We start from the raw sequence: 16,221 nt of genomic DNA, 5'->3' as shown, positions 1-16,221 counted from the left end.
TCTCTTTCCTGGCCCCGGGTGGATCCAGTCCGAAAATTAAAGTTGCTCCAATTAATTTTTTAGACGATATGAACCCAAGGTTGGATATCTTCTGAAGATGCCCTAATTTTTTGAAATTACAGTTATGCCCCTGGGTCTTCAGTGAAACGTCTTCCCATCTCGCCCTTGATAACCTATGAGTCGATCCATGGGTAGCCTAGTGCCTATGTAGCACTGAACTCCTCCAACCTGGTTTTCTCAATTTAGTCTTTGAAAATGCATTTTTTCTCCAATTATTCCCATATGCCAAAAATACCCCTGTACCCTGAAAAAGACAAAAAATACCCAAGGTAGCTCCATTCTAAGCAGATAAATGCAGAATTAAATGGGATAATTTCACACATAAATGTGTTCATCACCTACTCCTCTGCCTGAGGCCGAATACGCAAAGATGGCCTTAGGAGGGCTCAGCTTTGAGCTCCAAAAATGGTTTGCTGGCCAGTACTTCCCTAACTTAGGGCAGTTAGTACTTCAAGCCGCGCCTTACTAACAGTTGTTGAAAGAGGAGGGCCAGCGTCAAGCGGCCATCGGAACGTATTATAAAGATTCCGTTGGTCGGGCATTCCCGTTACTGGGTACTGGTGACCAAAAATAAGTGGACTATATGGAATTTGAGATCGACGCAGCAGAGATCTCGGAGGGGAAGCCATATGTGTGCAAGGCCTTGGCCAGACCTAGCGAACAAGCTAAATAGGCCGAATCCAAGGCCGCACCTCAAAGGATCTACGACTCAAAAGTAAATTACTCTAATATTTCCAAGGCCGAGGTAATCTTTGACCAGTTGCTTAAGGATAAGCAGATCAAGTTACCTCCAGGGCACCAGATACTTCTCAACCATGAACTGAAGGACTAGAAGTACTGTAAGTGGCATAACACCCGTACCCATACAACCACTAATTGTGTAGTTTTGAGCAATGCCTTGCAGAAAGCTATCACGGCTGGGCGCCTGCAGTTTCCTGCAAAGGAAAAGGGGGTCATGGTGGTGGACGAAGACCCATTTCCAATCAACATGATCAGTGCCAATTTTTTCAGGATGGCCGGACCGAGAAGAGGTGCAATACCAACCCTGAGCATCGGACCGGAGGCCAGTCTAGTTAGGCCGAGCTAGTCAACGTGGCCATCAGAGTCACGCCTGAACCCGCTGGCTCCTCCCTACCGCGAGCAGGTTAGTCATGACAATGAGAATAGGCACGGTGCATCGGAAGGAGTGGGAGTATTGCCATGGGCACCACCAGAGCGGCCCAAGGCACCAGTGATAGGGCGGTCTAGTAATGTCCCGATACGGCCTGAGAGACCGAAAGAACCCTAGAAGCGATACAGGAGGAGTAAACGCCGCTACACTAAGCCCTGCTACGAGTTCGACCCACACGGGGGATTGAGAGGCTGGTGGGAACGAGGGGGAGTTACACCCAAGTTAAATGAAGCACCGAGGCATCACCATGATGTGTGCCCCAGGTGCAGCCAACCAGTCAGGGAACTACGAGAGATGCCAAGGCCACCAATGGAGGAGGCTGGGCATGGGCAAAATGGGCAGCCTACCCTGGAGGTGAAGGTTCGAGATGGACTACCTCCAGAGCAGTGAAAAGTCCAGACATCCCAGCAACAGGACAATCATTCCAGGCCATCAGCTAAGGATCGACTCGAGAGAGTGTCTGTACGAAGATGCCTGACGTATGAACGATATGATACAGCCTACGTAAAGACCCACCCTGCTAGAAGCAGCTTACTTGGCCCAGAGGAACGCAGGCCCAGGATGGTCTTGCCCAAGGTTGAGGGCGAGGAATGGAGGGTTGCCAGACATCCAAAGTTTCCAGTTGATGCGGGCACAAGTCATATGACTCGAGCTCAGAAAAGGAGATGGCAGAGGAAAAGGGCAGCCCAAAGACGCCACCAACAGGGGCAAGCAAGCAGAAGCCATCAGAGTTCGGTCTGCCAGGGGCAGGACGGGATAGGCATGGATCCCCACAGGCAAGGCCAAACAACGCGCGAACCGACAAAGATGAAGGAACCAGAGGCAGGTCCGGTAGATCGTCAGCCCTTGGAGCCAGAAGTCTCAGACTACAAGACCGAGGAAAGTAACCCAGACGTATTGGGAGATGTCATCACTGGAGCCAGCCCAGGAGATAGCAGCGGAGGCCTGGATAATCCCATACACTCCCCAGATGTGGGTTTCAGCGAACTGGTCAAAATGATGTTTGGAACAGTCCCTACTCAGGTATAGATATCAATGGTTTATATCTTGCCCAGGACGTTTTAGTATCAGCCAGGGCAGTCAACTAAGCATAAAGGCGATGTGGCTGAAGGGGAATTACCCCTTGGGGTATTGGGCATAGAGTTGGTGCCAGGGGACAAGGAAATGGCTGGCGGACAGATAGACCGACAGGATGTAGGGGACAGTATTAAAATTGTCATCACAAGATAGACCGAATATACGTTTGACACTCCAGTGCTGCGAGGGAAGATGGCCAACATCTTTGGAGAGCCAACTCGAGAAATGACGCTGCACCTGAAGCCACTGTACATCCAATCCCATATGGATGGCAAACCTATGACCAGGGTACTGGTGGATAATGGAGCGGTGGTGAATATCCTCCCTTCCAGAATGATGAGGTGCCTTGGCAACGATGAGACAGATCTCTTGCCCGTCGACCTCTCAGTCACCAATTTCCTGGGAGGCTCGACCAAGCCAAAGGGGGTTCTCCCGATCGACCTAAAGGTTGGAAATCATGCGTCACTAACGGCGTTCTTCATCATGGATGCAGTAGCCAATTACAACACCCTACTGGGATGGGACTGGATACACACCAACTCTTGTATTCCCTCATCACTGCATTAGATTCTTGTTTTGTGGCGAGAAGGGGGGAAGATTGAGTTGGTAATGGCTGACAACAGGCCATTCATGGTCGACGCCAGCCATGCAGAGGCCGTCCTGTATGATGGGTGCATCGGCTTAATCCGGTTCATGGGGAATGATAGCATGGAAGGTCGACCTCATTGGTCACTTCATCCACCGTTCTGGAGGAGGTGTTCTGACTAAAAGAGCCCTTGGCACTAGCCCTGCCAAACCTGGGGGAGCGGTGGAGGAAGACTGACAAAGATTGTTTCTGATGTCAGGCCGCATAGTTGTAACAGACATAATGCGCCGATTGGCAATTGCAAGCCTGGAGCAGAGGGGGTCCCAGGAGGCGAACTTGGTCGGGGAAGTGTCAGCCAAAGAGTACGCACTAGGCATGCCAGAGGTAAGGCTGCAGGATTTACCTCCTGAGCACCCAAAGATGGAAGAGACATTGGCCGAAGTCCAAGATCCCTTAATAGAAGTAGAGTTAGGAGAGGCCGAAGACCACCGGCCTATCTATATTAGTGGCCTACTCTCACCAGAATTTCGGGATGAAATTGTAACCTTACTTAAGGAATTTAAAGATTATTTTGCTTGGGACTATTCTGAGATGCCTGGTCTGGATCGAGCCTTGGTGGAGCACCAATTACCCATCAAAGAGAACTATAGGCCGGTGAAATAGCTGCCTAGGCGAATGTCTTCGGATGTCGTCCTAAAAGTAAAGGACGAGATTGAATGGTTATTAAAAGCAGGATTCATCCAAACCGCCAGGTACGTGGAGTGGGTGTCCAACATCATCCCCGTCATGAAGAACGGGAAATTAAGGGTGTGCATGGATTTCAGGGATCTAAACAAGGCTACGCCTAAGGACGAATACCCAATGCCTGTTGTCGATATGCTGGTGGATGCGGCCACAAAGAATCGGATCATGTCCTTCATAGATGGTCATGCCGGGTATAATTAGATCTTCATTACGGAAGGGGATGTCCTGAAAATAGCCTTTCGTTGCCCAGGGGCACTTGGGACGTATGAATGGTTGGTTATGCCATTTGGTCTCAAGAATGCCGGCGCTACCTACCAGAGAGGCATGAACACAATCTTCCATGACATGATTGGTACCTTCATGGAAGTCTACATCGATGATGTGGTGGTCAAATCGAAGCTTGAGAGTGAGCACCTTGAGCACCTGAGGAGGGTATTCTCAAGGATGAGGATCCACGGGCTGAAGATGAACCTGTTAAAGTGTGCTCTCGGGGTGGCGGCTGGAAACTTCCTCGGATTCTTGGTTCATCAGAAGGGAATCGAGGTTGACAAGAACAAGGCCAGGGCCATTTAGGAGGCCATGCCGCCTTCGAACAAGAAGGAGTTGCAAAAATTCTTGGGGCAGGTTATTTTCCTACAACGCTTCATCGCAAATTCTATAGGACGAACAAAGATCTTTTCTCCACTACTAACGCTAAAAGCTCGGGAAAATCTCAGATGGGGGAAGGCTCACCAGGAGGCCTTCGACCAGATCAAGGCATACTTGATACAACCCCCGGTCCTGATGCCGCCCAGGCAGGGAGTGCCTCTGAAGTTGTATGTTTCTGCAGCAGAGGGATCGATTGGAAGTTTGCTGGCATCGGACAACGAAGCTGGGAAGGAACGGGCCGTGTTCTACCTTAGTCGGGTCCTCACAGGGGTTGAGCAAAAATACCCCACCATAAAGAAGCTCTGCTTGGTGCTATTCTTTTTGTACAGCAAGCTTAGGTATTATCTCTTACCAGCCATGGTGGACGTAGTTTGCCAAACTGATATCATCAAGTACATGCTCAAGCGCCCGATCTCAAGGGGGAGAGTGGGGAAGTGGACACTCGCCCTGACAGAATTTGCCCTGCAGTACGTACCCCAGAAGGTTGTCAAGGGGTAGGCACTGGCAGATTTCCTCGCAGACCACCCACCTATTGAAGTTAACAGGGCGTTGACAGAGGTGCCCATCGTCGATTTGGCACCATGGACACTTTACTTTGATGGATCCAAGACTGAACAAGTTGCTGGGGCAGGAGTGGTCATGAGATCACCAAGTGGGGAGGAAACACAGATGGCATTTCGCTTGGACTTTCCTTGCTCAAACAACCAGGCCAAGTATGAGGACCTTATCTTAGGGCTAGAGCTACTCTATGGCCTCGGGACCAGCACCATTGAGATTGTCAGGGATTCACAGCTGGCTGGGAAGTACAAGTGTGAGAGCAAACACCTGTTGGACTATTTGGCGATGGCCAAAAGACTAACGAACGACTTTCAGGATGTGGTGGTCCATCACGTGCCACGATCAAGAAACCAGGCTGCAAATGGACTGGCCTAGGCCGCATCGGTAATCGACCTGCTTGAGAACGGTATGGAGAGCACCTTCGTTATTAAGAGACAGGTTCGGTCATCGATCAAGGCGGCGGGCTTGGCCGAAGTTTGCTACATCCAGGACACCCAGCCTGACTGGCACACACCCATTATCCAATATTTGAGCAACCCAGGGCCAAGCTTCGACAGGCGGATTCATGATAGGGCAGCAGGTTATGTAATGATCGGTGAGGACTTATATAAAAAAGGGAAGGACAGTTTGTTACTGAAATGCGTCTGCCTAAATGAGGCCACGTTGGTCATGGCCGAAGTGCACGAGGGCATCTGTGGGGCCCACCAAGCGGGTCCCAAGATGAGGTGGTTGATCAGGCACCATGGCTACCATTGGCCAACAATAATGTCAGATTGTGTCAAATATGCTAAAGGTTGTTGGGCATGTCAGACCCATGGACCAGTGCAATGCCTGCCAGCGACAGAATTCAACCTTGTAGTAAAACCATGGCCATTTCGAGGATGGGCTATGGATCTGATCGGGAAAATCTCACCGCCAGCAACACGGGGGCATTGCTACATCATTGTGGCAACGAATTACTTCACCAAGTGGGTAGAGGCCGTGCCAATGAAGGGAGTCAGTCAGACCGAACTGATCCAATTCCTAAAGTGCCATATCATCCACAGATTTGGCCTCCCAGAGACTGTCACCTATGATAATGGGAGCGTGTTTGTAGGGGATGAAGTGGTCGCATTTACGGCTGAGCTAGGGATAATGTTTACTCACTCTACCCCATACTATGCACAAGGCAATGGGTAGGCCGAAGTAAGCAACAAGATCCTTAAGGGGTACCTATCAAAGGTAGTCGACAACAACCCAAGACGATGGGCAGACATGCTCTCGAAAGTCTTGTGGGTGTTCAGGATGTCCCAGTGGACTAGCACTGCCACCACACCTTTCGCCCTAACCTATGGTCATGACGCAGTACTGCCAGTCGAGGTAAGCATAAGGTCAGCATGGGTGGCGTTCCAACAGGGACTGTCGCCAACAACCTACCACGACGCCATGATGATCGAGCTTGATGACCTAGAGGAAGAGCGTTTGGCTGCTCTGGATAGGATGCAGGTCCAGAAGAAGAAGATCATAGCCATATATAATAGAATGGTCAACCTGAAGCACTTCCAAGAAGGAGATAGTATCCTACAGACAGTGCTCCCCATTGGGGCGAAGGATCCCAGGTTGGGAAAATGGTCCCCGACGTGGGAAGGACTATTTATAATTTGTCAAGTGCTCAAAGGCGGGGCATACAGATTGCAAGATATGGAAGGGAGCATCCATGTCAAACCTATCAACGGAAAATTCTTAAAAGCATACCATCCCACGATGTGGTACTTAGGGTGAAACCTGAGAAGGGCAAGTTTCTCCCAAACAGAGTCATGGACGAAAGAAAACAGGCTTTACTAGCAAAGTTCGAAGGGCGAATGGCCTAAGCAGGCTACCTCCACCAAAACAAGAAAACAGCAGAAGTATCATTGTTTCTAACCAAAAGAAAGGGGGGGGGGGAAGGCACGCAAGCCTAGTTCTAGAAATCATGAGGAGAGTTGCCTTGGAGTTCATGCCACTTTTGTTCCATCACATTCAAGCCCTCGTTGGCAATGGCAAGGTTAGTTTTGTGACTCAGCCTCAGCGCCTTCTGTTCCTTTGCCTGGGCCTTGGCTGTTGAGGTTACGACGGACAGGGTTTCAGATCAAGCTTCTGCCTGATGGTCTCACCCAATGCAATCTTCTCTGCCCGAAGGGTTTCAAGCTGGGTTTCCAGATCTTAAATGTTCTCGTCCAACTGAGCAAGCCATCCTTGTCCTTCCTTGACCTCACCAACCAAGGCCTTCAGGTCGTTCTTCAATTTTTGATAGCGCGTGTTCGCAGCGTCGGTCTCCTTGAGAAGGTCATCAAAATCCTGGACATTTTGAAGGATGAGAGGGGCTGAGGTGGTCACATTGAACATGAAGGCCACAACCTCGTCTAACCATTCACGGACAGAGGCTTGAAGATCTGGGAGAGATGACAGTGTTCGAAGAGCTGATGCAATCGGTGTAAGACTGGTACTTTTCATGGCCTCACGGAAAGTGGACTCAAAGAATGATCTAAGAAGTGCTTTCGCTTCGGTCACCTGAGCAGTATTGACCTCGGAGACTGAGGCACCATCGGTGTCCTGATCTTCTTCGGAGGAACTCAGGTCAGCCAGGAAGGCCTCTATGCCGGGGACCTAAGGTGAGAGATGAGTCAGCGCCAATAAAGCACAAAGGGGGTAACCATAGTGGCAGAGACACATACCGTTGGGGTTATTTCCGGAAGGATTGGGCCCTGAGGGGAAGAGGGCATTGGATCATGCGGGGGAGTTTTGGACCCACTTGGTTCGGCCTCATCATGCTTGACAACATTGTCGCCTTCCTCTTCTTCTTCGTCGACTCCCATTTCTTCTGTTTCATTATTTCCCTCAGGACGGCCCTTGGACTTGTCCTGGAAAAGGAGGATCCGGATGTGGAGGAACTAGAAACAACAACCTGGGCAGCCTGGCTTTGAGTGACTGGCTTGGGATGAATGCTTGATCGGGTACGATCCTTGACAGAAAGGGGGATGCCTGAAGGAGAGGCTGTTGAAGATTGGGGCAAAGCGCCCGCGGTCTCACCAGTCTTAAACATGCTTGGAAGGGAGACCCGACGTGGGGCAACCTGTGATGGACTGGCCATTTTTGGTTTCTTGCTCGACGAAGGAGGTTCTTCTTCTTCGTCCTCCTCATCCTCTTCTTCCATGGCTTCAGAACCTTCCTCAGTCTCCGGGGAGCAACCCTCGTCGCTCCGGTTGGACTGGGCTGAAGAAGATGAGCGAGCTGCAGATCTTGCTGTGGCAAAAGAAGGGTTAGTTTGGAAGCCGCTTAGACTGTAAAATAGAAACAGGGTAGGGCGTGTGCTTACCAGCAGCATGTTTAGAAGCCATGGCTTTCTTTCACTTAGGAGCAGCGGACTGGTGACCTACGCCTGAGGCCGAGGGGGGATGCTTGCTGCTGTTAGGGCAGGACCGAAGAGGCGCCAAAGAGGTGAAGTACGCGTACCACCAGGCAGTGAAGTCCTCAGTCGCCGATGGTACCTTGACGAAGGACTGCAATTGGAACTGGGGTAGGACAAGGGCATTCATGGCTGATGCTTGAAGAAGTTCAGTCACAGAGGAGTAAACCAATCGGTCTAGCTCGCAGTTGGTGATCGAGTAGTAATTCAGGTAGGGGATGCCCTGGAGATGACCGAACTGGTGCGCATAGAAGTGAGGATTATACATTTCGAAGCCACATGCGTTGTTGCCCAAAGGTTCTAAGGTCACCCCAACGTGGAGGTCCTGGCAGACGAGGAATTTGCTCCACAGGTTTGGTTCCAAGGAAGGGCAGTCGATGGCCACAAGAGCCATTCTGGGATGCCCTCCCCTGTATGATAGGGGAGGAAGAAGTCACCGCTAGAATCGAGCTCAAAAGAATAAAAGAAATCGTAATACTCATGCAAAGACTTCAGGTCATGATGAGGGTATGCAGCGAATAAGTAATCGGCCACAGGACATACTGGGAGCGGTGAAGGGGATGGTGTACAACTCGATGAAATGAGCGCGAAGCCACATCTGGAGGAGCCAGAACGGGCCACTGCTGTAGTCGAAATCAGATTCAGACACATCATTGCAGGCCCGAAATAGGATGGCCAGGGTTATGGAGGCCAGGTCAACCACACGACCTTGCCCTAAGGCATTGGCCAAGCAAAGGTAGGTCTTCGTAATCTTGTTGGACTGAACGTAAGCAACGTAGCGATAGATCCAGACTAAAAAGAAGGCTACGAGTTCCCTGGAAGTGATAGGGCCGCGGGTCTACCTATAAGTTCGAAGGTAGAAGGAATAACTGGCAGACTTGGAGAATTCAAGACAATGATGGACCTCGCACTTGGTGGCATCGAGCAGGCAGGAAGAGGAGCCATTGAACTCCTCACCGACGGCCTTCAGGCCAGTAAGTGCTCCAATGTCTAGGAGTGTGGGGGCCATCATCCCAAAGCAGAAGTGGAAAGTGTTGGTGGACCGTGACCAAAATTGGAGCGTGGCCTAAAGTAGAGGTTGGTTAGGTGGAACTGGGTTGGTAGAGAGCTGGACGGCGTGGAGAACTCCAAGCTTAATCAGTAAGTCAGATTTGTCACAGGCAACCCTATCCACCCAAGTCTTCCAGTCTGGGAGATGATGGGGCCATAGGCACGAAAAGGCCTTGTCCTTGAGGCGCAGGGGTCAGGGGTTTGAGCAAGTAGCTGCTCCCGGTCATTTTTTGGAAAACCTAGGATACCATGGGGGTGGAAAGCTAAAGCTGGACCTAACCTAAAGACGGCAGACTCAGAATAGGGGATTTAAACATTGGTCACGATGGAGGGCGGTAAGAGTGACCCTTTTTACGCAAGGAGTTCTTCTGTTTTGTCCACCGACGCTGGAGTTTTCTTCTTGGCCATCATGCTGGGAAAGCAGGGAGGATGGAGACTAAGACAGCAGGGAGACTGAGATGTCGAAGGCGGTGGATGAAGGAAGAAGGGGTTAGAGAGTTTGTTGAGCTCTCGAGAAGCAGCGAGGAGTTAATAGGGGCTGGAATTTGTGCCATCATTATGGCGCCAGGGTTTGAATTTTGAAAACCCTAATGGCCCGAGGAGATGGAGCGACGCAGGGGTCTTCGTGCGGCGGGATAGTTTAGTTAGGCTGCCGTTTATGCCACAACCCTCCCTGAGCTTAGGCCAAGTGGCATCGCCCAGAAGGGTTGTGAGGGGCATTGTTTGCGGCCCAACCACCTGGTTCCAATAAGGATGGGCCAGGCGTGAACCAGAACCAGGCTATCGTCACTGACCAGGGAAAGCTCAGCAGCGTAACTGCGCTCTGGCAGTTACAGGCCCCACGTGTCAGGGGAGTAGAGATCTCCAGACGCAGGTCTGAGTTCGTGAGGGATGAGGACGATGGAGCTGGTAGTGGGACGGGACACACACTCGATAACCAGACCTGCATTTCTCATTTTACTTCTGTACTTGTCTTTTATTTCTTTGTTAGCATTTAAGATTGAGGGAATGTACAGCCGCATGCTGAAGGCTGCAAGGAGGCGCATGCAAGGCCTATGCTTGTATGTGGTATGATTGGCTAATGTGATTTCTGTTTCAGTCTTGATATTCTTATTTGTAGTGTAATTGTTCATTTCGTTTATAAGGCCGTGCTATTTAGTGCCTAAGTGTGGTTGGCTTAACCCAAAAGACCTTAGAGCTACTCAGGCAGAAGGGAAACCTGCTAGCCTGGTAAGGAGTCAGATTGGGCTGTTTTCGGCCTCGTTTGGACCTGTGCAAAGGTCCTAGCACACCCGCGCTATTCGCACCTCGTGCGGAGTCCCACGTGTGAGTGTTTGGGAGTTTTTTCACCAACACGTTTAAGAGAAAACTTGAAATTGAATAAGAGTTCTTGAGAGAGGAAGTGACAATCTGATTTCTAATAACCATCTCTAGATAGACGACGAATCGGTGATTCCCAACTTCACGTCTCTATTGATAGAGAGAAGCTGAACATTTCGCTAAATTTTTTTTTTTTAAATTAAAGATTCCTGTTTCTTCCATGCAATTTGAGTCTGCTGTTTCTTTTATATCTCCTCATCTCCTCCTTTATTTTCGTTCTTCTCTTCAATCCTTCCTTATTCCAATTACTGATTAAACCGTTCTTATTTCTCATCCTTGTTTCACTGTTCCTGCAAGGACCTCGTTCTTTACTACTGTGCTTCGATTGATTATGACTTTTTCCTTTTTTGGGCGGCTGGGGCAACAATCTCCTCTAGGTAGCTGCCGAAATCAATTTTTCAGCTGGAACTGGTTGATGGGTCGCAGGTAATTTCATTGTTTGGGGCATCTGTTCTTAGTTTTCATGAGTCTTCAGGTGATTGTCTGCCTATCTCTAGGGGTGTAAATGAATAGTCAAAATTCGTTTCCGTATCCGTGTCCGTATCCATTTAGCACTATCCGAATCCGTCCGAAAGCTAAACGGATGCGGATACGGATAGGCTATAGCTATCTGAAAAGCTATATTTACATGTAAACAGATAAAATATCCGATCTGTATCCGTGTCCATTTCCGTTTAGCACTATCTGAATCCGTCCGATAGCTAATCGGATGCGGATACGGATATAGCACTATCTGAGTCGAATCCGATCTGTTTACAGCCCTACCTATCTCCAACAACCTCCCTGGACTCAGAGATAACAGCGAAATCCTCCACAACCCATTTCCAATTAACCAGCCGCGAAACCAAATTCGCATACCTCTGTAGATCCCTAACCTCTTTTTGCATCATTTTAGCAGCCCTAAGTCTCTTCTCGGTTTAGAAATTTGGGGAAGAAGGAGAGGGATAGGAGAGGGACTATTCCCTCTCCAATTCCTTGTTTTAATAATTTTTTTAAAATAAAACCTCATATAATTTAATTTAGGGGTTTTTAGATTCAAGGTTAAAAAAGTAACTCTACACTAGTCAGGGTAGTTTAGGATTTAAATTTATTTAATTGGGTGACATCATCACTTAACAGTATAAAACTAACGTCAGGGATTAATTTGGCATTTTAGGGTCTAAACCAGGGGATAATTTGAGTTTTTTTCTAAAACCAGGCAGTGATCTATAATTTACCCTTATATAAATATTCCGAATAGACAATTTGTCTCCTCTGCCCTCTCTTTGTTGAGATATCCCATCTCTCCCATAACTCTTTACCATGTTTATATAAAGGGTAAATTACACATCACCCCATGGTTTTTGAAAATACTCATCCGTGCTCCTCTTTAGTAATGGTGTTAATTTGTTGTTAGTGATTGATGTGAAAAGACTATTATACCCTTGTACTAAAACATTAGAATTAAGTTTATAAAATTATCCTTCAAAATCTATATTTGGATGTCAAGGGTAATTTAGGGATTTTAATTTATTTAACTAGTTGACATCATCACTTAATTGCATAACACTAATGGTAGAGATTAATTTCTCTCATTAGGGATCTAAAAAGGGGGTGATTTGATTTTCGTTTGAAAACCAAGAGGTAACGTGTAATTTACCATTATATTAATATATAGGCACGTGTTACAAAACCAGTCCCCCTGCCAGTTTGTGGGTTCAAAAGATAAAGAGTATTCTTCCCATGTGAACATCGTCTGAAGCACGAATACTAAAATAGAAAAAGTAGAGTTCTCTGAAAATTAAAAAATTCATCCAGCGTTTTCTGAATGCTCTCTCTCTCTCACTCGGAAGTCAGAAGAGTGAAAACTGCAAGTTCTACCACACCTTTCAACAACCAACAATCAACAACGAAACAATGCAAATGAAACCACGAGAAGCACGAGAGTAGTAAGAGACGAATAGATGGTCCCTTTCAAATCAAATCCAAGAGTTTAATTATAAAAATGAATTCACTCAGAGTCTAGCGTGCTCTGCGAGGGAGGGAGAGAGAGAAAGAGAGAGAGATAGGTTTTATGTTTGCGAAGCAGAGAAATGAGGAGATTGGGGTGTCATGGTTATTGTGTTTTGGTAGTCGTGTTACATGTTGTATCCTTAATAAGGGTTTCACCGGAGTTGGTCCAAACTGCCACCGCCGATTTTAGCAGAGACGACTTCCCACCACCACCTCGCTTTGTTTTCGGCGCCGGATCTTCTGCTTATCAGGTACAGTAACAACTCCAAAAACTTTCTTTAACATGTTTGTCTGGTTCATAGCTATGAAAATGTCCTCCTTTTTTTTTTCCTTCTCCCCTCTGACATGATTTTCCTTTTCATCTATTACCCAAGTGAAAGAAGTTTTACCAAACAAAAAATACAAACACTAATAAGGAGAAATCAGAAAACCAAGATTACCCATCTAATGAACCCGAATGATAACTTGATGAAATGGGTTCAGAGGTTACATGATAAAAATTGATATATTTTCAAAAGTTTTAAAGGGTCTGAAGTATATGAGGGCAAAGGGTTAATTTCATGGGCATCAAAGTGGAGTTGGGGACATGTACATGAAAAGGGTGAAACCTCTTGAGGTTCATGAAAGTGTGATCCAGCTTCACTATTAAAACAAGAGGGGGGGGGGGATTGCAAATCCTGTGAAACTCTTTTTTCCTAATGTGTCTAAAATGGAAGAAGGGAATATTTGAAGAGATTAGTGAAAGGATTGACTTTAATACATCATGATATCTTGAAGGTTGAAGGAGCAGCATTCGAGGATGGAAGGACTCCTAGCATCTGGGATACCTTTGCTCACTCTGGTAAGTTTTCCCTTTCCTTAATTACCCGGCATTTAATTGGAAATTCAGAATGATCAGAATGATAAACAAGTTTTTTTCCTGATAATTAAAATTCAAAGAGTTGCATTAGTTGTTTATTAAACTAATTCAGCATTTCCTTCAACATAATGGCATATGTTCCTATTAATTTAAAAAAAAAAAAAAAGATTTCCTGTGACATGGTTAGGCTAATAGGACCATACAAATTTAGCCATTCAATGGTGAGCCTCAGGCTGGGTATGTTACTACACAAACACAGTAAAAATAGTGTTGGATTCATGGATCAAAATTTTAGCAAAATATTATGAAATGACTACCAATTTACAGGCTGAAATTTCCAAAGTTTTATTGGAATTTACCAAAATATTTCTGTTTCAGCAGAGGTCAAGATACCTTCGAAATCCAAAATTTTGAACCTTGGTTGGGGTATCATGCCACGAAACAGAAAAGGCTAAGGTACAACCAGCTTAAGATTTGTTTAATTGAATGTACAGCCACAACTGCATTAGGTGTATTAGCTGTACATTGCCCTTTCCATATTTGACATTCACTCTTGAAAGTTGTACAACTTTTGGTGGTATGGTACCATTGGTGGTTCATAAGTTTTTCACATCTTTTGTTTAGTAACTTCCTCTGAGAACCTAGCTAATGATTTCTGTTGGGTCAATAATTTCAGGAAGATTTGGTGACAAAAATGGGGACATTGCCTGTGACATGTATCACAAATACAAGGTGTAATTCAGCTTCTTAGTCCTGCATAATTTATTCTTTCATACTTAATAGACACAGGTTTTGCTGGATTGTATATTCAAGGTTCTCTTGTTCTTCGTGTTTCCCAGGAAGATGTCCAACTCATGGTCGATACTGGCTTAGAAGCCTATCGATTCTCCATCTCATGGTCTAGGGTTATACCAAGTATGATGCTCTAAACAAACAGCACATTATCCCAGTGTTATAATTGAAAAATGAGATTAATTTTTCAAGTTTACTTTTGTGATTTTTTTTTTTTTTTTTCGTCTTGCCAACTTGTCAGATGGAAGAGGACCTGTTAATCCAAAGGGAGTACACTACTATAGCAGTCTCATCAATGAACTGCTTAGCCATGGTAAGAAAATGTGTTTAGAAGAGGAAATACTAGATATTATGCTCATGTTTGACCCTGTCTACCCGCAAAATTGCTTATGTTTCTTATATGTTCTTGATGCAATAGGAATCCAACCACATGTTACACTGTTCCACTATGATATCCCACAGGCACTTGAAGATGAGTATGGAGGATGGCTTAGCCGAAAGATTGTGTAATCTCTAACTCACTGACACTTCTCCAATTTATATCGTACATATTCTTGACACCTAAGAATTAGGTATTATGTTGATGAGTGCATAATTTGCACATATTGGACACCGTTTTCACAGTTAAAGGAGATAATTTCAGTACAATGTGTCAAAATTACTTAAATTGCTGCTGATATGAGTGCATCAAATACACTTTAACTAGCCATGTAGGTCACTCATTGATGTGACCCTAAGATATCCTATATAACAGTGACCACTATGGAACGCATTACCTAGCAAAGCTGAGTGGTTGCGCACTTTGTAACACTGATTTGTTTCATATTATAATGGTGATAATAATATAAATGTATTTGTGGATGTAGGAAAGATTTCACAACATTTGCAGATATGTGCTTCAGAGAATTTGGTGATAGAGTTTCACATTGGACTACTATGAATGAGGCAAATGTGTTTGTCATGGGAGGGTATGACAGAGGTATATTTCCACCAGGCCGTTGTTCTTCCCTGTTTGGTACCAATTGCACAGGAGGCAACTCGACAACCGAGCCTTACATTGCCACACACAATATCTTGCTGGCTCATGCATCAGCCGCAAGGTTGTACAAGGAGAAGTACCAGGTACCAACTTAGCATCTTTAATGTGGTTTCAACAGTTGCCTTGGTCAGTAATGTTTATACAATGATTTGTTTGGAGGGGAAGGTAATAGTCATGTAGATATAACCTTATTGAATCTGCATGTAAAGGAATTAAATTAACATGGATGGGTGATGCAGCCGAAGCAACATGGACTTATAGGTCTTGATATCTTAACCTATGGGTTGGTTCCTTCAACAAATTCGACTGAGGATGAGAAAGCAGCTGAAAGGGTCCATGACTTCTTTCATGGTTGGTAAGTCTCTAATTCCGAAAGAATGATATTAACTATCACATTATTTTCTAAGACTTGTCTAATTGCAGGTTCCTGAACCCTTTAGTGTTTGGTGACTATCCTGAATCTATGAAAAAGAATGTTGGCTCAAGGCTCCCTTCTTTCACCCCACTCCAATCGAAACTAGTGAAAGGCTCATGTGACTTCTTTGGACTGAACCATTATAGAACAATGTACATCAAGGATGATCCCAGCAGTCTCAACATGAATCAAAGAGATTACTTGGGAGACATGGGTGCACAGATGTTATGTATGTTGATTTAATTAATCCCTTGGTCACATTTGAATTACTCGTTCACATTAATTGAAGCTATGGAACTTACTTGAGGCTTTCATTTGGTGCAGCTAAGCAGGGCCGATTACCAGTTGGTGAGGTAATAATACGAAACAAATAAGAGTTGTATTAAGTGGTTTAGTTTATTTTATGGAGCCTATGCCTTACTAAAC

At 46.1% G+C, this 16,221-nt stretch overlaps 1 protein-coding gene and 1 long non-coding RNA gene across 3 annotated transcripts in view; one reads left to right on the top strand and one right to left on the bottom strand.

Annotated features, from left to right (window-relative positions):
• Window positions 1-7,653, bottom strand: part of LOC122669933 — a 30,611-nt gene extending 22,958 nt beyond the window's left edge. Inside the window, exon 1 of the long non-coding RNA XR_006334102.1 lies at window positions 7,643-7,653. This is a non-coding gene — a long non-coding RNA (uncharacterized LOC122669933). The remainder of the gene's footprint in view (window positions 1-7,642) is intronic.
• Window positions 1-16,221, top strand: part of LOC122669928 (beta-glucosidase 11-like) — a 61,294-nt gene that overhangs the window by 43,755 nt on the left and 1,318 nt on the right. Inside the window, exons 1-10 of one of the 2 annotated variants that reach the window (XM_043866845.1) lie at window positions 12,739-12,941; window positions 13,468-13,531; window positions 14,226-14,281; window positions 14,389-14,464; window positions 14,583-14,654; window positions 14,760-14,847; window positions 15,208-15,463; window positions 15,620-15,735; window positions 15,804-16,024; window positions 16,120-16,148. The exons of the other annotated variant lie outside the window; for it this stretch is intronic. Of the exons in view, the coding sequence (XP_043722780.1) occupies window positions 12,771-12,941; window positions 13,468-13,531; window positions 14,226-14,281; window positions 14,389-14,464; window positions 14,583-14,654; window positions 14,760-14,847; window positions 15,208-15,463; window positions 15,620-15,735; window positions 15,804-16,024; window positions 16,120-16,148 (1,149 nt within the window). The 5' untranslated portion in view covers window positions 12,739-12,770. Of the gene's footprint in view, window positions 1-12,738; window positions 12,942-13,467; window positions 13,532-14,225; window positions 14,282-14,388; window positions 14,465-14,582; window positions 14,655-14,759; window positions 14,848-15,207; window positions 15,464-15,619; window positions 15,736-15,803; window positions 16,025-16,119; window positions 16,149-16,221 lie in introns of those variants that run through there. 2 annotated transcript variants of the gene reach the window in all.

Source organism: Telopea speciosissima, chromosome 7 (assembly GCF_018873765.1).
Source record: "Telopea speciosissima isolate NSW1024214 ecotype Mountain lineage chromosome 7, Tspe_v1, whole genome shotgun sequence".
NCBI lineage: Eukaryota > Viridiplantae > Streptophyta > Magnoliopsida > Proteales > Proteaceae > Telopea > Telopea speciosissima.
Note: the sequence above shows the minus strand (reverse complement) of the source record. Positions and strands in the feature narration are given on the sequence as shown.